The sequence below is a fragment of the Neofelis nebulosa genome, chromosome 7 (genome assembly GCF_028018385.1).
Source record: "Neofelis nebulosa isolate mNeoNeb1 chromosome 7, mNeoNeb1.pri, whole genome shotgun sequence".
NCBI lineage: Eukaryota > Metazoa > Chordata > Mammalia > Carnivora > Felidae > Neofelis > Neofelis nebulosa.
In genome coordinates, this window is record NC_080788.1 from 115,991,614 (window position 1) to 116,013,063 (window position 21,450).

The 21,450-nt window shown below is 38.1% G+C and overlaps 1 protein-coding gene across 4 annotated transcripts in view; it reads left to right on the forward strand.

Annotated features, from left to right (window-relative positions):
* Nucleotides 1-21,450, forward strand: part of EXD2 (exonuclease 3'-5' domain containing 2) — an 88,046-nt gene that overhangs the window by 52,205 nt on the left and 14,391 nt on the right. For all 4 annotated transcript variants that reach the window (XM_058739457.1, XM_058739458.1, XM_058739456.1 and 1 more), the window contains 2 exons: nucleotides 12,398-12,654; nucleotides 17,291-17,417. In XM_058739457.1, coding sequence (XP_058595440.1) covers nucleotides 12,398-12,654; nucleotides 17,291-17,417 — 384 coding nt within the window. The remainder of the gene's footprint in view (nucleotides 1-12,397; nucleotides 12,655-17,290; nucleotides 17,418-21,450) is intronic.

Genomic DNA, 21,450 nt, shown 5'->3' on the forward strand with positions numbered 1-21,450 from the left:
TCTGTCCCAAAAAATAAAATAAACGTTGAAAAAAAAAAAAATTTTGTTTTAAATGTTTACTTATTTTTGACAGAGAGGGAAACAGAGCATGAGTGGGGGAGGGGCAGAGAGAGAGGGAGACACAGAATCGGAAGCAGGCTCCAGGCTCTGAGCCATCAGCACAGAGCCAGATGCGGGGACTCAAACTCACCAACTGTGAGATCATGATGTGAGCCGAAGTCGGATGCTTAACCGACTGAGCCACTCAGGTGCCCCTCCCTTTCTCTTTTATTCACTTTTGTGTGCTTGTATAGTTGACATTTTTGTTCTTGTCTAATACAGTGAGTATTTGTTTGGATTTACCAAAATGTTTACCTTTTTCTTTGCTCATTTTTTCCTTAGGATCATTTTCTTTAAGGTCATTCTTAGAAGTTTATGTCTTCAAAGCTCATTAAACTAGTTGTCATTGTTCCTGTTTTGAAAGTGTCTTTAGGTTGCTCTTAAGCTTGAAAGAAAGGTATTTTACTGGATACAAAATTTTAGCATGGCAGTTTATCATCATTTTCAAGACAGTATTCCATTGTCTTCTGGCTTCTGTTGTTGCTGTTTAAAATGACTACCAGTCTAAGTGTTGATTCTCTGTAGGTAATCTAACTTTCTGTAGCTCCTTTTAAGATCTACACTTTGAGTTTGTGGTCCTGAAGATTCAGTATGATGAGGCTAAGTGTTCTTTCTGTATTACCAACATGGGATTCTGAGAGATAGGTAGAAATGAGGATTGATATCTTCTATCAATTTTTATTTTATTAGTAGTATTTTTTAAAGAAGTCATTGCATTTTCTTTCTTTTTTTTAAAGCTTATTTATTTATTTTTGAGAAAGAGAATATGTGTGTGAGTAGGGGAGGGGCAGAAGGAGAGGGAGAGAGGATCCCAAGCAGGCTCCATGCCATCAGTGTGTAGCCCGACACGAGGTTCGAACCCACGAACGGTGAGATTCACCTCTGAAATTGAGAGTCGGACACTCAACCGCCTGAGCCACCCAGGCACCCCTCTTTTATCAATTTTTGAATTCTCTTTGCAGATTGTCTTTACCCTGTTTGTTCTTCTCTCCACCTCCACCCCCCCCCTCTTTTCTTTCTCATCTTCTCCCTCCTCTTCCTTCTTTCTTGCTGTAATTTGATCAGCTCTATTCTCAACTTTTTATGTTATCCTACATATCTGGTAATCTCTTTTATATTTAACATATTGTAGTCTCTATGGATTCATTCTGCGCGGTTTCTTTAGGTCTCTTTTACAGTCCCCTTTTTCTTTATTTAGTTTTGTCTAATCTGTTTTACTTCCCCCTGAAGTCTTTTTTTTTTAACCTTTTTATTGTGAAATAAAACACATCAAGAAAAGTGCCTGAACCGAAAATAGCTAAATGATTTATCTAAAGAGAACAGCTGTGTAACTAGAAACTAGGTCAGGAAATAGAAGATTGCTAGTACCCCAGAAGCTCCGCTTATAATCATTGTCCCCCAACAGTTATCATTATCCTGATTTTATAGTATTTACGTTCTTGTTTTTCTTTGTACTTTTACTACTTATGCATGCATCCCTAAGCACTGTGATTTAGATTTGCCTGCTTTTTAAATTTAATATATGTGAAACTGTAGAGTATGTTTCTTTTGTGTCTGACTTCTTTTGCTCAACATTGTGAGATTTATCTATGGTGTGTGTGACTGTGACTCTTTGCCATATAGTAATCCCTTGTATAAATATATCATGATTCACTTCATCCATTCTAATATTGATGGGCATTTGAGTTTGTGGTTTGGAGCTCTTACAAATAATGCTGCAGTAAATTTATGGACACAATATTATTGGGCATATGTATCTAGGAGTGGAGTCCTACATCATAGAATTGTGTGTATGTTTAACTTACATGGATAATACCAAACTGTTTGCCAAGGAGGTTTTAACTAATATACCCTCCGGTCAGTATTGTATGAGTGTAGCCATTGTTTGGCTGTTTTCAGAAGTGGTTATACTGATTTAACCTCCCACCAAGCCTGTCTTTGTCTGTATCTTGTCAACAGTTGGTACTGTCAGATTTTTATTTTTAATTTTTGTTTATTTTTTGGTACTGCCATATTTTTATTTTTATTTATTTGGGACTGTCAGATTATTTACTTTTTTACTGAGCCATTTTTTAATGTCTCTTTATTTTTAGAGAGAGTGCATGCATGCACAAGTCAGGGAGGAGCAGGAGAGAGATGGAGAGAGAGAATGGCAAGCAGGCTCTGTGCTGTTAGCCCAGAGCCTGACATGGGGCTCCATCCCACAAACTGTAAGATCATGACCTGAGCCAAAATCAAGAGTCTGACACTTACCTGACTGTGCCACCCAGGCACCCCCACGTCTTCTTTTTCCATTCATCAGTTGATGGGCACTTGGGCTGATTCCATAATTTGGTTATTGTAGATAATGCTGCTATAAACATTGGGGTGCATATATCCCTTTGAATTAGTATTTTTGTATTCTTTGTGTACTGCAGTTGCTGGATTATAGGGTAGTTCTATTTTTAACTTTTTTGAGGACCTCCATACTGTTTTCCAGAGTGGCTGCATTGGTTTGCATTCCCATCCACAGTGCAAGAGGGTTCCCCTTTCTCCACATCCCCTTTCTCCACAAGCCACCGTGCCTGTTGTCTCTTGTGTTGTTGATTTTAACATTCTGATGGGTGTGAGATGGTATCTCATTGTAGTTTTGGTTTGCATTCCCCTAATGATGAGTGACATTGATCATCTTTTCATGTGTCTGTTGGCTATGTGTAAAAAATGTCTATCTTCTGCCCATTTTTAAATGGGATTATTTGTGTTTTGGGTGCTGAGTTTGTAAGTTCTTGATGTATTTTGGAATCTAACCCTTTATCAGATATGTCATTTGCAAATATCTTTTCCCATTCAGTAGGTTGCCGTTTAGTTTTGTTGATAATTTCCTTTGCTGTACTATAAAGTTTTAATTTATTTAATTTATTTTATTTTTTGATTGAGCATCTTTTTACATTTTATTGATCATTTAGATATCTCTAAGTGGCAAGTCTCTTGCCCCTTTTTCTTTGATTTGTCTTTTTCTTACTGATCTATTATAGGAGTTCTTTTTATATTCTGGGTATGAATCCTTTATGAGTTAAATACATACCTCGAGTGTTTTCTCCCATTCTGTAAATTGCCTTTACATTATTATTTTTTTAAGATTGTATTAAAAAAAATTTTTTTTTTAATTTTTATTTTTGAGAGAGAGTGTGAGCGGGGGAGGGGTAGAGAGAGAGGGGGACAGAGGATCTGAAGTGGACTCTGCGCTGACTGCAGGAAGCCTACTGCGGGGCTCGAACTCACAAACCGTGAGATCGTGACCTGAGCTGAAGCCAGGAGCTCAACCAACTGAGCCACCTAGGCACCCCTTAAGAATGTATTTTTAAGTAATCTCCACACCCAGCATGGGGCTCGAACTCATCACCCCATGATCAAGAGTTGCATGCTCTACCAACCGAGCCAGCCAAGCACCCCGCCTTTACATTCTTTTTAATATTATCTTTTGATGATCAGAAGATCTGTATGGTACAGTTTAAGAAGTCTTATCCTATTCCTATGCATAAAGATATTTCCTGTATTATTTTCTTGGAGTTTTATGGCATTAATCTCGCACATTTAGATTTATGATTCACCTGAAATTCATTGTGTGTGGGGGTGGGGCTGCGAGGTAGGGTCAAGTTTTATTTTTCCCTCATATGGATATCCACTTGTCCTACCTAGTACCATAAATTGAAAAGATAAACCTTTCCTCACTGCTCAGCAATGCCTCTTTACCTCAGAACATATTATCTGTATGAATAGATCTGTTTATGGGCTCTCTAATAGTCTGTTTTCCTATTCTTGCACCAGTGATCACAAACTATCTTAGTTACTGTTGTTTTATCATGACTCCCGATACCTAGGACAGTGATACTTGCTATCTTGTTCTTTTTCCAGAATGTCTTCATCTTAGTCCTTTGCATTTCCTTATACATTTTAAAACCTGCTTTTCAGGTTCTACAAAAAAAATTCTTGATATTTTGATTGAGATTGTATTGGCATCAGTAGATCAATCTGTGGGGAATTAACTTCTTAGAATATTGAGTTTTATAACCTAGGAATATTTATTTAGATCTCTAATTTCTCTTAAAAATCAGTAGTTTTCTGTGATTTTAAAAATTCTGTTATAAATGAAATCTTTAAAATTTTTTTGTGTTTCTGGTATATGGAAATGCAGTTGATTTTTATATATTTCTCTTCTATTAAGGACCCTTACTAAACTCATTAATTCAAATTACTTGTAGATTCTTTTGGATTTTTGTGTACACTCTTATATCATTTGAGAAGTGACCATTTTCTTTCTTTCCAGTCCTTACACCTTTTGTTTCTTTTCTTACCTTACTGTACTGACTAGGATCACAGTGTAAGTGCCCAGTAGAAGTGGTGACAGTAGGCATCCCTGACTCATTCCCTATCCCAAAATGACAGCTTTCAGAGGTGCCTAGGTGGCTCAGTCAGTTAAGCATCCGACTTCGGATCGGGTCATGATCTCACGGTTTGTGAGTTCGAGCCCTGCATCAGGCTCCCTGTTGTCTGCACAGAACCTGCTTCGAATCCTTTGTCCCCCTCTCTCTCTGGCGGTCCCCCACACTTGCCCTTTCTCTTTCAAAAATAAGTAAACATTAAAAAAAATTAAAAGACTAAATAAATAAATTTTTAAAAATGACAGCTTTCAACATTTTCACGTTGAATACGATATGTGCCATGTTTGGCAATGCCGATGTTTGTCTGTAGATCCCTTTACCAGATTAAATACATTGAATTCTATTCTTGGTTTGTTAAAGTTGTTTTTTTTTTTCTTCATTATGAACAGTTCTTGAATTTTATCAAGTACTTTTCTGTATTTCTTGAGATGACTATGTAGTTTTTCTCCTTTATTCTGTTTTTGTGGTGAAATACATTGGTGTTTTAATTTCTGGAGTAAATCCAGGTTGGTCCTGATGTCTTTATTCTTTTTATACATTGCTGAATTCATTTTGCTAATGCATTTTAGAGGATTTTTTTAAAACTATGTTCATGAGAGTGATATTGGCTTATAATTTTCTTTTCTAGAAATGACCCTGTCTAATTTTGAGTAAAAGTTATATTGGCCTCACACAACAAGTTAATGTTGTGTTCTCTGGAAGAGTTTCTATACGATTTCATTCTTTTTTGGGCACCTAAGTGGCTCAGTCAGTTAAGCGTCTGACTTGATTTCAGCTCAGGTTGTGATCTCACAGTGGTGAGACCAAGCCCTTTGTTGGGTTCCATGATGAGCATGGAACCTGCTAAAAATTCTCTCTGCGGGGCACCTGAGTGGCTCAGTCGGTTAAGTGTCCGACTTCGGCTCAGGTCATGATCTCGTGGTTCATGAGTTCGAGCCCCGCGTCGGGCTCTGTGCTGACAGCCCAGAGCCTGGAGCCTGCTTTCGATTCTGTGTCTCCCTCTCTCTCTGACCCTCCCCCCATTCATGCTCTGTCTCTCTCTGTCTCAAAAATAAATAAACATTAAAAAAAATTTTAAATAAAATAAAATAAAATAAATAAATGAAAGTTCTCTCTGCTTCTCCCCATCCCCTGCTTGCATGCATGCTCTCTCTCTTTCTCTCAAAAAAAAAAAAAAAAAAAAAAAAAAAGATTGTCATTCTTTTTTCCTTAAATATTTGATTAGGATCTACTGGTAAAGCCATCTGCAGTTATTTTTTTTTTTTTAAGGGAAGTGTTTGAATTATGGATATCATTTTTAATAGTTTTGGGGCTCTTCAAATTTTCTATTTCTTCGTGTCTTTAAAAATAAATTGTTGGGGCACCTGGGTGGCGCAGTCGGTTAAGCGTCCGACTTCAGCCAGGTCACGATCTCACGGTCCGTGAGTTCGAGCCCCGCGTCAGGCTCTGGGCTGACGGCTCGGAGCCTGGAGCCTGTTTCCGATTCTGTGTCTCCCTCTCTTTCTGCCCCTCCCCCGTTCATGCTCTGTCTCTCTCTGTCCCAAAAATAAATAAAAAACGTTGAAAAAAAAATTTAAAAAAAAATAAAAATAAAAATAAATTGTTTATTTATTTATTAAGTAAGTAATCTCCACATCCAACACGAGACTTGAACTCACAACCCTGAGATCCAGAGTGGCATGCTTTCCAACTGAGCTAGCCACGTGCCCCGTCTTCATGTCTGTTTTGATAAATTATATTTTTCATCAGAATCTGCTTTCAAATTTTAAAATTATGAGCATAAACATGTTTATAATATCTTCAGGGTTTTTTTCCCCAATAAGAAGGGTATGTAGAGTTGGCTCCTTTTTCCTTCTTGACATCATTTATTTATGCTTCTCTCTTTTTTCTTGATTACTCCTTCTGTGAGCTTATCAATTTTATTAGTCTTTTCAAAGAATCAACTTCTCACTTTGTTGATCTTCTTTATTGTATGTTTGTGTTTTATTTCATTGATTTCTGCTCTTTCTCTCATTTTTTTCTTCTACTCGCTTGGGTATAATTTGTTGTTCTCCATTTATTCCTCAAACTACTTTAATCTGACTTCCTACTATATTACTCCACTGAAACTGATCAAGTTGATGGCTTTCTTGTTTTTGAATCCAGTGGACACTTATTTAATAATCCAGTGTTATTCCAGCTGTCAAAAGCACCTGCACAGTTCTTGCATAAGACATTCTTCTTGGCTTTTGTGTCTTCATACTTTTCTGTCTCCTATCAGTATCGTTCTTTCCTCTTTTCCTTCTTTTTTTTTTAAATTTTATTTTATTTATTTCTATTTATTATTATTTTTAAAAATTTACATCCAAGTTAGTTAGCATATAGTGCAACAGTGATTTCAGGGGTAGATTCCTTGATTCCCCCTTACCCATTTAGCTCATCCCCCCTCCCACAAACCCCTCCAGTAACCCTCTGTTCTCCGTATTTAAGAGTCTCTTATGTTTTGTCCCCCTCCCTGTTTTTATATTATTTTTGCTTCCCTTCTCTTATGTTCATCTGTTCTGTGTCTTAAAGTCCTCATATGAGTGAAGTCATATAATATTTATCTTTCTCTGACTAATTTCGCTTAGCATAATACCCTCTAGTTCCATCTACGTAGTTGCAAATGGCAAGATTTCATTCTTTTTGATTGCCGAGTAATACTCCCTTATATATATGTGCCACGTCTTCTTTATCCATTCATCCATCGATGGACATTTGGGCTCTTTCCATGTTTTGGCTATTGTTGATAGTGCCGCTATAAACATGGGGGTGCATGTGCCCCTTCGAAACAGCACACCTATATCCTTTGGATAAATACCTAGTAGTGCAGTTGCTGGGTCGTAGGGTAATTCTATTTTTAATTTTTTGAGGAACCTCCATACTGTTTTCCAGAGTGGCTGTACCAGCTTGCATTCCCACCAGCAGTGCAAAAGAGATTCTCTTTCTCTGCATCCTTGCCAACATCTGTTGTTGCCTGAGTTGTTAATGTTAGTCATTCAGACAGGTGTGAGGTGGTATCTCATTGTGGTTTTGATTTGTAGTTCCCTGATGATGAGTGATGTTGAGCATTTTTTCATATGTTGGCTGGCCATCTGGATGTCTTTGGAGAAGTGCCTATTCATGTCTTTTGCCCATTTCTTTACTGGATTATTTGTTTTTTGGGTGTTGAGTTTGGTAAGTTCTTTATAGATGTTGGATACTAACCCTTTATCCAATATGTTGTTTGCAGATATCTTCTCCCATTCCATCGGTTGCCTTTTAGTTTTGCTGATTGTTTCCCTTGCTGTGCAGAAGCTTTTTATTTTTGATGAGATCCCAATAGTTCATTTTTGCTTTTGTTTCCCTTGCCTCCAGAGACGTGTTGAGTAAGAAGTTGCTGCGGCTGAGGTCAAAGAGGTTTTTGCCTGCTTTCTCCTTGAGGATTTTGATGGCTTCCTGTCTTATGTTTAGGTCTTTGATCCATTTTGAGTTTATTTTTGTGTATGGTGTAAGAAAGTGGTGCAGGTTCATTTTTCTGCAGGTCGCCGTCCAGTTTTCCCAGCACCACTTGCTGAAGAGACTGTCTTTATTCCACTGGATATTCTTTCCTGCTTTGTCAAAGATGAGTTGGCCATATGCTTGTGGGTCCATTTCTGGGTTCTCTATTCTGTTTCATTGATCTGAGTGTCTGTTTTTGTGCCAAATGTATATTTATTTTTGAGAGAGAGAGTGCAAGCAGGGGAGGGGCAGAGAAAGAGGGAGACACAGAATCCGAAGCAGCCTCCATCCAGGCTCTGAGCTGTCAGCACAGAGCCCAATGTGGGGCTTGAACCCATGAACCATGAGATCATGACCTGAGCTGAAGTCAGACGCTTAACCCACCGAACCAGCCAGGCGCCCCTAAAGAGATTTTTTTAAAATAGACTTTTTAATAGTGTGAATTTTACTAATTTTTAAAATTTGGTACAAGTTTTTAAATATGTGGAAACCAAAATAATGGTAATATTAAACATGTCTGGGGATCAACAGATGTGTCCATGGACCACAAATTTATGTCCTCTAATCAACATTCTTTTCTTAAGTGATCTCATCTGCCTTATAGCTTTAAATACCATTGACATGCTGATGACTCTTAAAATTAGAACTCTAGCCTTTTATGTCCACCTGTCTACTTGGCATCTTCCCTTCAAAGGCTAATAGTCATCTCAAACTTACCATGTTCCCAACAGAACTTTTGAGTTTTCTTCCCAAACCAGTATTATCCTTAGTCTTCTCTACCTTTAAGAAGAAAGTCAGGGAGACATTCTCCCCACTAAGGGCTGACCAACAGAAATGATAAGATTGAAAATCAGACACAAACAGGCAATTATGGTATGCTCAGTTTCTTCAGTGGCAACATATGTAGAAATTCATAGAAATGGTTGTGGAAATAACATAGCATTCTACCAGATAGAGGTGTGGGTTTCCAGATCCCCCTGAATTACTCATGGTAATATATAATTATATGTAAATCACATGTACAAAATGAGGTTTCTGCCATGTTTGAGAAGCCAAAAGATGCCTTTCTCTTGGGAAGGTGGGGATGGACATGTTAAATATCTTTCTGGCCCCTGGCTCCTGCCTGATGTTTTCTAGAGTCTCTAGCTACAGATGTCGTCGCTCAATGGATACAAGTAGTGCGATGGCGCACTAAAGATTGAATGAAGTGAAGGTCGTTTTCCAAAGAGCATTGTTCTACAGGCCCAGGCTTCAAGCCTGCTGGAGGTCTACATCCTTTTCCTTACTATTAACCCTTTTCTGGTAATACTTCCTAGTGCTGTCTCCAGAATAGATGTTGCATCCATGTACTTCTCTGCCTCTCCTCTGCTTCCTCCCTAGCCTAAGCTTCAAGGGTCTCTTCTGTAGACCTTTGTGGTACCCTCCTGAGTTGCCTCCCAGCTTGGACTCTTGTGCACCTACGGTCCCCGCACCCCGTATGGTAACCAAAGTGAACTTTTAAAAATGAAAATCAGATCATGTCAGTCCTCTGCTTGAAACCATTTCATTGCTTTCAGTAAAACCGAGATATCTTAATTACTTACGTTTACTTAGGGACTTACATGCTCTGGCCTCTCTCAGCATCTCTGATTTGTGTCCTATTCTCTTCCCACCCTATTTTTTTTTTTTATCCTCCTATTGTTACTTTCTAGCCTCATTAAGCCTTTATTATGTCACTTAAACAGGATAAGCTCATTCTTATCTCAAAGCCATGGTCTAAATTTAACTGAAACATAAACTCCACAGACTAAGAATGCTTATTAATCTGTTCAAGCCCAGAAGATGGTCCCAGATCATTCTTTACTCTCTGCTGCCACCATGGGGTCATTTGAAGAATTGTGGGCTTTTCCAGAAAGTTGTACAGCTCTGGACTTTTAAGAATCCTGAAGCCCAAATAGATTATCCACTGGCCCTCAGGAAAGAGACTCTTTAAACCAGTGCTCTCTAAGTGAATCACTGGAATACAGAAAAAGTTTCCATACAAAAATTTTGTCCAAACTTTGATGCTTCATGGCATCATTCATTAAAAGTTTTTACTTTTGTGTATGTTTAATATTATCTGTGACATATTAGTATAGTACTACATGTTTATAATGTATAAATGCATATGTATATATATGTTATATATGTCACAGACATTTTTATGAGTTGACTAATCTAAAGAACACTGGATTAAATAATGCTAATGAAATTTAAATGTGTCTTTTTTTGTTGTTTTATTAAATATAATGTTGGTAAGCCAAGGATTCCATTGTTTTCCATAAGTAGTCAGTGATGTCAAGGCAAAAAGATACTAGGAAGCAAAAGGGGGGAATATGAGAAATAAATATTAGATTAGATGTCTTATTCTTTAAGCCAAATTGACTCTGCTAAAAGCATTATTCTTCCAATGACACATTCCACATAAATTGGGTACCTATTTGAATCATAAACATTTGAATTCCTAGTGGAAAAACTGTATGTGATCCATTGGATCTTAAGCACAATCCCGAAACAGTATTAAAAAGACAACTTACTATCTAGTTATTTATTTAAAGTATTTTAGACAATGGAACACTACTCAAAAGATGTACAGAGATCCAGCCTTAGGAATTTGCAGTGAGTATTATGTCACATTAACAGTGCTAAATATTAGAAGAAGAGATGTATAGCTTTTTCTTGGAGAGTTGGTATATGGAGGAAGGGAATTCTTCACTGATAAAAAGCCACATCTGGATGAATTGTTATAGAACAGGAACCAGTAGTCAAGTTTCTTGTAGGTCTTTTTTGACCTTGGCTAAGCCCTAAGAAATAGACACCTTAGAAATCAAACTGGCATGCTTTGTTTGAGGATATGGAAATAACCCTCATTGATAAAGCACTGCCTGAGGAAGGAGATCCCAAGATTTTGTGAGTTGGGCCATGATTTTACTTAGTGAAGTAGAAGTCAAAGACAAGGGCTCTCTGGATTTTGTTTTTAACAGAAGCTCTGTGATCTTAACTATTTCCTTTCTGTGGTTTTGGTAACCTCAACTCTGAAATATCCTACCTCTGATTACTTGTAACACTTTGAGTCACTCCTTTGGTATTTACCATGCAATTTGTGTGGATTGTACCCTACTAATAAGGCTCTAATCCCTAAGGCAGGTTCCATCTGTTACATAACTTCATATCCACGGTGGCACCTGGTACAATGCCTAGCCCTCTGATACATAGCAGTGAGAGAACTGCATTGCCCAGAGCAGCGTTCCCCGCTGTGAATATTTTGGGCGGATGACTGGTTGTCGTGAGAGGCTATCTGGTACCTTGTAGGATATTTGGTAGCATTCTGGCCCCTACCTGTTAGATACTTGTGCACCGGCTCTCCAAGTTGTGACAACCCAAAATTTCTCCAGACATCATCAGATGCCCCTGGGATGTGGGAGGGGGGGGTGTGCAAATGAATCTTGGTTGAGAACTGCCCTTCCAGATTTGGGAATTTGGGTTGTAGTCCTAACTTTGTCATTATCCCTCCTCGTTCAGGCAAACTGCTACACCTGTAGGTCCTAAATTCCCTGTCCCGAAAAATGAGAAGGATTGGAATTTATTGGATGTTTAACCTGGGTTCAGTGGATAGCTTTAGAGGACTTTTCATTAATGTGAATTTTGCATGTAAATTTTTCTAGGAATGACTTCTTAGCTGTCAGCTCTTTTCTCCAACTTTGAAGTAACTATCTGTTACCTCAAAAAGATTAAAACTAGATCATTTAATATAAAAAGTTATTTCCATCTCTTAAGATATAAGGATCCTAGCTCAGGCTCAGTATACATTTTTTTTTTCTTAGTGAACACCATTTGTGATCATAAAATGCTGAGAAAGCACCTTGGGCTACCAGGATTTATTATATTGGCAGGTACCACTTACTTCTGGTACTGTATTTCCTACCTCTTTTCAAAAACTGGATCTTGAGGCAGTAACAATAGGGTAAATGAGCAGAGTTGCTAGCGTGCGTGTTGGAGAGTCTGGGTAACGAAAAGGGTGTTTATCATTTGGCGCTCTACCTCTTAGACTTCTTTCACTTAGACTTTTAAAGCCAGTATGTTTCACGTGACTCAGCCACCACTCCTCTCTGTCACCATTTATGGACTGCTCACATTTCAGGCTCACATTTGGGGCCCTCAGTAACCTTTGTTTAGGCTGCTGCTTCACAAAGTCCATTGTGCTTGCTGGCATCGGCTCATCCTTCGATTTGAACCAAAATTTGGCCAGCCACTTCCCTTGGGAAGTTAAGGAATTACTTCTTAGACTTTTTCTTGCCAGTTTCATGTTGTACTTGGTGCGGTGGTAGGGTATGAACTGTGGCCCTGTTTTCCTCTTGCAGGTGAATTCGGAAGGCAAAGCCAGTCCCCTGTCACTCCTTCAAATGGCCTCCTCGAGTGGCTTCTGTGTCTTAGTTCGCTTGCCAAAGTTGATCCGTGGCGGAAAAACACTACCAAAAACATTATTGGATATTTTGGCAGATGGCAGTATTTTAAAAGTTGGAGTAGGATCTTCAGAAGATGCCAGCAAGCTGCTGCAGGACTATGGCCTCGTTGTTAAGGGGTGCCTGGACCTCCGGTACCTAGCCATGAGGCAGAGGTATGGTTTGTATGAGTGCTTCGATTCCTGTAGCTGCGGGGCAAATACTTTAGCAAGATTTGTAGATTACTGAAAACGCTAATGAAGCATCTAACATTTTTTAGAAGCCTAGAGGCTTCTGAGATGCATATAAATTTGTGAGGAAGAATTCCAACTTCTGAGAAGACTGCAGTTGTCCACGGTTGGTTTTTTCAGATGAAACATCGATGAGGTGCCCACCATAAGCTACAGGTTGTAAACTGATGGCCCCACCAGCTAAATTAGGACCACAGGTTTTGTTTTTGTTTTTTTCCTGTATGATATATTTGGGGATTTTTTGTGTAAATCCAGAAGATTTAATGTAAAAGTCTGTATTTTGGACTGCTTTTGAAAGATCAGATGGTTTGACTATGGGAGGTCAAATGGTTCTACATGGTGACAATTGCTGGGGAGCAGTTGGCCTCTTCAGAGGCGCATGTTCTGTTCAATTTGCAGGAGTCCCACCTCTCCCTTTGTAACCCCAACTCATCCTAATAAGCATTTGAGTTTGCAAACCCTGCTTTAGGCCAAAAAATTTGGTAGACCTAATCCTTTACTGGGAGGAGGAGAGATTTCCCTTTTCCTTGGAATTCTTACAGAAATTCTTACAGAATTTCTTACAGTAATTCTTGTAAGAAATTCTTACAGAATTTCTTACAGTAATTCTTGTAAGAAATACTTACAGAATTTCTTACAGTAATTCTTGTAAGAAATTCTTACAGTTCTTACAGAAATTCCATCCTAACTTTTTTCTCAGGGAGTCGGAATTACCTTCTCATGTATAATTACAGGTCCTCATTTCAGTAATGTGGAGTGAAGCAGCCTCTCTCCTTGCCTCAGATGACACTGACATTAAAGTTTGGAGGATTTGATAAACTAAGAGAAGGACTGATTAAAATCTCTTTTTATCATAATTTTTCAGCATAAAATGAAATTTTAGTTTAGTATTTTGGCTTATGTAAATAAGACGTGATTTTTTTCAAGAAATACATTAAAGTATTTACTGTAAAAAATTGTAAATCTGTAGAAGTATTTGGAGTGTAACAGCAAAAGCCACCATTCACCGGGCCTTCCTCCCTGGGCACTGCCTCCCCAGAGGTGCCCACTGTTACTCTCTGCTGTGAGAGGTGGTGGGTATAGTAGCTAAGAGTTTTTTGTTGTTGTTGTTGTTTTTTAAATAAATTTTTAAAAATAAATTTTTATTAAAATTTTTTTTTAATGTTTATTTTTGAGAGAGAGAGAGAGAGAAAGAGCACACAAGCAGGGGAAGTGGGGAGGGAGAGAGGGAGGGAGGGAGTCAGGATCTGAAGCAGACTCCATGCTGACAATGCAGAGGCCGACTCAGATCTCAAACCCACGAACCAAGAGATCATGGCTTGAGTGGAAGTCTGACACTTAACTGAACCACCCAGGTGCCCCTAGTAGTGAAGAGTTGACCCTGGAGCGGGCTGTGTGCTAGCCGCTTAGCAGCTGCGTGGCCTCAGGCAAGTTACCGAGCCTTGCTGTTCCTCACTTCCCTCTTTTGCAGCAATGATGACCTATGTTCCCTCCTCCCAGGATTGGTGTGACGGTTACATGAGTGAAACTATGTGAAGAATCTAGAAATAGTGTTTCACACAGAGACAGTGCTGTGGAAATTTCAGCCATTACTGTCCATCGTCATCGCTGCCGTCTTCAGTGCTATCGTCCGATTGGCTTGTCCTTCCAGATCTTTTCTGTGTGATTACAGTCCTCTCTGATACTTAGAAATTAGAGGGGCACCAAATTCTCTGTTTGACTCAGCGCAGAATGGCCACATCAAGATGCGAACTTGGCCCAAACTGAGTATTACCATGAACTCCTCTGGAGATAAGAATGAAGTATTTATCAGGCTTTTCAGTTTTTAATGAAATTTTATTAAAATTTAAAAATTATTATTTTATTATTAAACATGTTAGTAGTAAAATTAAAAGTTTTTGACATCATAGTTTAAGAAATTTCACATTGTAGTGCAAGGATTCTACTTTGCACCATTAGTTTGCTCCTGATGTTTGCCATAAGTAGTTGTTATTTTCAGTTGACTTTGGGAGGAGCACATTTCTTTTTTTTTTTTTTTGGTAATGCTGTCTTCTTTTCTTCTTACTCTTCTTTATATTTTGTATTTTATGTTAACCAAAGATAATTTATTATAAAGATAAATTGTTGTATGTAAAGACTTGGGAATCTTTCGTAGTGAAATTTTGAATTGGCAAGGTAGCATCTTGTTTCTAATTCATCTTCAAGAAATGTGAAACCTTTCCAAACAGGACATTTAAAAAAGACTAATGACCTAAGTGGAATTAAGTAGCTTAAAAATTAAGTACTGTCCATCAGTGAGGGTAATGATCTCAAGAATTGTGGAATATCCGTGCTTGAAAAATTACACGGCTATCAAAACGAATGAAATAAGTACATTTGTACTTATTATCGTGGATGGAAGTCTCTGATACATTAATAGAGCAAGTTTCACAGCAAAAACCAAAACAAATACCAAAAAACTGTATCTCCTCCTCCGCCTGACCATCTGTTTATCTATTGGTGCACAGAAACAGTCTGGAGGGGCCACAGCACACTGTGAAGGGTCATTATTCCTAAGGAGAGGAAGTGTGGGGTGTAGGCTTTCACTTTTCACCCATTAGGCTTCTCTATTGTCTAAACTTTTAATAATAAGTATTCATTACTTTTATAATTTCTAGTAAAACAAAAGAGAGGTTCATGTCACCCCCAAATCCTTAATTTTCACTAATTGAATGAAGACATTATGTATTTTCCCTCGGTATGTCTGGACCTGTTTTTGCTTTTTAATCAGTGCTGCTTTTGGGGAGTAATGAAATCTGTCAATTACTGCTTGTTTTTGTAGGGAAAGGCTTTCTTTTCTTCATCATCGTGATGATTTCATTTCCTCCAGTACCTGAGGGAGTCCTGCATGTGTCGTAACCATAACTGTAACCGTAGCATGAACCCCCACCGCCAAGCTTCCTGCTCTAAAACTTCTAGTCTTTCACTTGGTAGCCAGGATGTCAGCTCCGCTTGTGTAGACCAGTGTGTTCTTAACTTCACATTTATTTCTTGTTTAGAATCTCCAATCCTTGAACAAATTGATTTTTTCCACCATCCTGCAGCTATTTTAATCAGAAAGTGTTTGAAGGACTGAAAGGTTATTTGGTTTTTTTTGTACCTTCATCTGCTCAGTGAAAATAGCATTATCATTTTTTCAACTTTGAAAAGTAATTACGTGAACACTAGCCAATTCAAATACAGAAAAATAGAAAGAAGGTATATAATCACCATAAATCCCATACCCAGAGAAAATATCACTAACACATGATTGATATCTTTCTAGTTACCCCTTTGTGCCCTGTCTCTTACCTAGAATCACACACACACCTGTTATGTGGTATGTATATTAACATGAACCACAACATATTTTCTCCCACAGTCTCTTTTTACTTAATATGTCATTGACATCTTTTTTTTTTTAATGTTTATTAATTTTTGAGAGACAGAAAGAGAGACAGAGCATGAGTGGGGGAAGGGCAGGGAGCGAGGGAGACACAGAAACCAAAGTAGGCTCCAGGCTCTGAGCTGTCAGCATAAAGCCCAATGTGGGGCTCGAACTCAAGAAGTGTGAGATCATGACCTGAGCTGAAGTTGGACGCTTAACCTCCTGAGCCACCCAGGGGCCCCATTCTTTTTTTTTTTTTTTTTTTTTTTTTAATGATTTAGTTTATTTATTTTTGAGAGAGAGAGGGAGCGTGAGCAGAGGAAAGACAGAAAGAGAGGGAACAGAGGATCCAAAGCAAGCTCCATGCTGACAGCAGTGAGCCTGATGAGGGCTCAACCGAATAAGCCACCCAGGTGCCCCTGTCATGGACATCTTTTCACATCAATATAGATACACATCCTTTTTTTTTTTTTTTTTTTTTTAGGTCTATTTATTTTGAGAGAGAGAAAATGAGCAGGGGAGGGGCAGAGAGAGAGAGAGAAGAGAGAGAATCCCAAGCAGGCTCTGCAGTGCCAGCGCAGGCCCAATGTGGGGCTCAGACTCCCGAACAGTGAGATCATGACCTGAGCTGAAATCAAGAGTTGGATGTTTAATCGACTGAGCCACCCAGGCGCCTCCCACTACAATCTTTTTTTAAATAGCTATATGGAATTTAATTCCATAGATATTTAACTAATCTTTGGTTGATGGGCATTTAGGTTTTTTCCAATTATTTACTACTATAAATAGTGCTGCAGGGAAGATCATTTTATGTACATTTATTCTTAGGATAAATTCCTGGAAGTGGAATTCCGGAATCAGAGGGTTTTTATGGTCAAAACTTTGATAGTTATTTATTGCCAAACTATTTTCCATAAAGATTATAAAAATGGGCAGTTCATGAATTTTAGATCAGACTACTCCATCAACAGTAGTTATATATATATTTTTAATCTTTGCAATATGATAAACAAATTGTATATAATTTTTATTTTGTTTGATGTCTAGTAAGATTGAGTATCTACCATCTGTTTTTGGCCATTTATATGTCTTTTTTGACTTGCCTGTTCTTCTTTTGCCCATTTTTGATGCATGACTTTACTTATTTCCTTGTAGAAACAATTTGCTCTGTAATGGGCTTAGCCTGAAATCACTTGCCGAGACAGTTTTGAACTTTCCACTTGACAAGTCCCTCCTGCTTCGCTGCAGCAACTGGGATGCCGAGAATCTTACTGAGGACCAGGTACTTCTTTTGTTTGTTTGTTTTAAGTTTTTTAGTTTATTTATTTTGAGAGAGAGAGCACAAGTGAGTGAGCAGGGGAGGGGCAGAGAGAGGGAGAGAGAATCCCAAGCAGCTCCATGCTATCAGCACAGAGCCTGACGTGGGGCTTGATCTCATGAATGGTGACAACATGACCTCAGCCAAGATCAAGAGCTGGACGCTTAAGTGAATGAGCCACCCAGGTCCCCTGACAACCAGGTACTTCTTATCAGAGTAGTTGAAGAATGGAAGAGCCATTGCTTATGACGTATAGTTGTTTTTAAAATTGTAATCTTCAAATGTAAGTATTGGGTGGAAATACTTTAAAATAGACTCATTGAAGGTAACTGTTCTATAGTATATAAATAGTACTTAAGTAGCAGAATAAGAGTGCCTATTCTGTTTTATTTTTTTGAGCATTTACTATATGGCAGGCCTTTTAGAAAATGTAATTTTTAAAATGATGAATACAAATGTAATTAGAAAAACAAAGTGTTATAAGACTTATTATATAAGAATTAGTAGTTCCCCGTCTTCCTCCCCTCAGTGGCAACCGATTTCATTTATTTCTGGTAATTACTATTATATTTTTAAATTATGTACATATATTATTCTTTCTTATTTTTATATTGTCTTTGACTTCTTACTGTGGAAGTCATGATTTAGTACTCATGTGTTTCCTCTGTCCCCAGACAAATACTGAGTCCCTTTTCCATCGTCCCAATGTAGGTAAATCATCATTTTTATCAGATTCATATCTACTTATATTGGTATTATTTATAGCTGAGCCACATAGTAAGCTGCAATTAAGTTTTTCCTTACACAACTTTTTGCTTTCCTAGGACTAATAATTGTACTTCTGTTTGCTTTGTTTTCTATATACCTGTTAACTCTTTCAGCCCCAGACTTTTAACGGGACCGTCCATCTTTTCTCCAGTGGTTCAGACACAGGAGGTGACTTATTCCTCTCGCTTTCCCTTGGAGCCATCCCTTCTAGAGCCTTTGTCACCCTGCTCCTTTCAGGAGCCCTGCTGCCTAGCTCTGACCCTGGAATCTGCATTTACCATCATCCTGGGGATTCCCTTCAGCTTTCTTCTGTAGTAGATCTTCTGTCTTCCGAACTCCATGTCTTTTCCCTTTCTTATCTGGGGTACTTTAAGAAAGGGAGCATGGGAAGTTAATTTATGATGCCTTGTGTGTCTGAAAAGATACTGGCTTCCCTCTATTAACTGATGGTTTGGCAGAGTACAGCATTTAGGGTGAAAATCATTTTCCTTCAAAAATTTGAAGGTACTCTTCCCTGTCTTGTAGCTTCCAGTATTGATGCGAGTACGTCACTTGTTTTTCTTTCTGGAAAATCTTTACTTTATTCTTAGTTATTAAAATTCATGATGATACTAATTAGTGTGGGCTATTTCTCATTATAGCATTAGAATTCAGTGGATCCTTTCAATCTGGAAGTTAGTGTCTTTTAGTTCAGGGAATTATTTTCATAATATTTCTTTGAAAACATCCCTCCCTTCTGTTTCTAGAACTCATATTATTTGGATATTGGATCCTTGAATTGATCAGCCTACTTCCTAAGAAAAATATTTTCTCTCTGATTTTTCTATCTGTATTTTTTGTTTTATCTTCTAGGAAATTTTCTCAAATTTGTCTTCTAACATTTCTATTGAATTTTTAATAATTCCTATCATAATGTTAAGTGACAAGAGATTCTTGGCCTCCTCTGAATATTCACGTTTAAAATAACTTTGTTTTTGTTTAATGGATGTAGTATCTTCTGTTATCTTAGAGTATTAAAAATTTCTGAGGTTTTCTTCTGCTTCCTGTATTGCTTTGTTCTCCTCTGAGTTCCTTATTTGAAATGTTTGATTTGGTCTTTGAACTTCGCATTAAAGATTTTTCTTAAATGTTTAGATCCTTGGCTGTCCATTCATAGTTAAGGACACATTAAAAAGCTGATTGGGCACATCAGCTGATGAATGCATAAATAAAATATGGCATACCCTTACAATGGAGTATTACTCAGTACTAAAAATGATACATACAATGACAGGGATGAGTCTTGAAAACATTATGCTACTGAAAGAAGCTAATTGCAAACACATTTTGCATGACTCCATTTTTGTGAAATATTTCAGAATATACAAATCTATAGAGACAGAAAATAAATTAATAGGTTGCCTAGGGCTGGGAGAAGTGGAGGATGACTGCCAGTGGGTCAAACGTTTCTTTTTGAGGTGATGAAAGTGTTCCAATGTTGATTATGGTGAATGGTTGTACCATTCTGCAAGTCTGTTAAAAATCCTGAATCTTGGACCATCTGTAAAAGACATTTTCGGAACAATTGGAGACGTTAGAACTGTATATTATTGTATTTTGCCACTGTTAAAGTTCTTGGGTGTGCTAATAGTGTGATTATGTAGAAGAATGTTCTTCTTAAGAAGTACACACTAATGTATTTAGAGATGAAGGACTATAATAGCTGCAACTTAGTGTTGCAATGTGTTCAGCCAAAAAGAAAAAAAAAAAGTGTGTGGTGTCCATATCATAAAGAGATAAAGCAAATCTTGACAATTATGAATGTCAGGTGGCATTATTATTTAACTTCTCTGTGAGCTTGAAAATCTTAAAAATAAAAAGTTGGGGAGAAAAAGTTAATTGCTATCAAATTTGAAACCAGATTTGTGATCCTTATTGTGAGAATTCAGAATTTCCAAAGTTTCTTATTCATGCTTTATTTAAACAGTGTTTATTTTTTGTTCTAATTATGAACATAATGCTTAATGAGATTTTAGAAAATACAGAAAATGATATTTAAATTTTAATTTAAAAAATGTTTAATGTTTGTTTATTTTTGACAGAGAAACAGAGCACAAGTGGGGTGGAGGGGCAGAGAGAGAGGGGAACAGAGAATCTGAAGCAGGCTCCAGGCTCCAAGCGGTCAGCACAGAGCCCGATGTGGTGCTTGAGCCCACAAACTGTGAGATCATGACCTGAGCCAAAGTCAGATTCTTAACCGACTGAGCCACCCAGGTGCCCCTTAAATTTGAATTAAAAAAAAAATGGATTGAGAACACAGCAAATATGGCCAGCGCTTTTGGGCCAGTGGGCTTTATTATCAGTACCTACAGATTATAGTCACATGTCAGTAACTAGAACTCTTTTTTCTCAGGCTACTCAGTGTCTCCAGAAATGAACCATCTAGTCTTCTGCCAAAGGGGTGTAAGCCCCTCTGCTTATATTCTGGTAGCTGAGTGGGAAAAGGTGCTGGTAGTTTTACCAGTCATTATGTAAACTTTCCCATAATCCCTTTTTCAGATGACACTTTGCCCCCACCCTTCACCAGACCTGTTGTTACTGGATCCAGATCCTCTGGGAGTTAGCCCATTATATGACTTAAACTTTTACTCTTCGGGGGGTTAGAGAAGGAGTAATTGCCAGCCCTGTGGTGTAAAGGAGAAGATCTAGGGTTTGTTTTGTTTTTTTTTTTTTAAGTTTATTTTTGTTTATTTTGAGAAAGAGATAGAGAGCAAGCAGGGGAGGGGCAGAGAGAGAGAGGGAGACAGAATCCCAAGTGGGTTCCGTGCCATCAGTGCAGAGCCCAGTTCAGGGCTTGAACTCACCAACTGTGAGATCATGACCTGAGGTGAAATCAAGAGTTGGACGCCTAACTGACTGAGCCACCCCGGTGCCTCTGGTTCTAAGTGTTCTTTTTGGAGACTTTCACCTTATCCTATTGTTCTCACCCCTGCTTGTACCCTTGCTTTCCCAGATTCCTGGTGCTTCCCATTCCTTATGCTTATGTTCTGTGGCTCAAATTAACTTAATTCTTGGATCTTTGGCTTCCTTTAGGCCTAGGTGTTAGCCTTCTCTTGTTTGCTGAGTCAGTCACTGCTTGTTCACCCTTCCAAAATGTTGTTATAGAAAAGCTTTAGCACAGTTGATACCTTAAGGTTAACATCCTTCCTGAGAGAGAGTTTTGGGAGTCATACTATCTGAATTTGTTTTT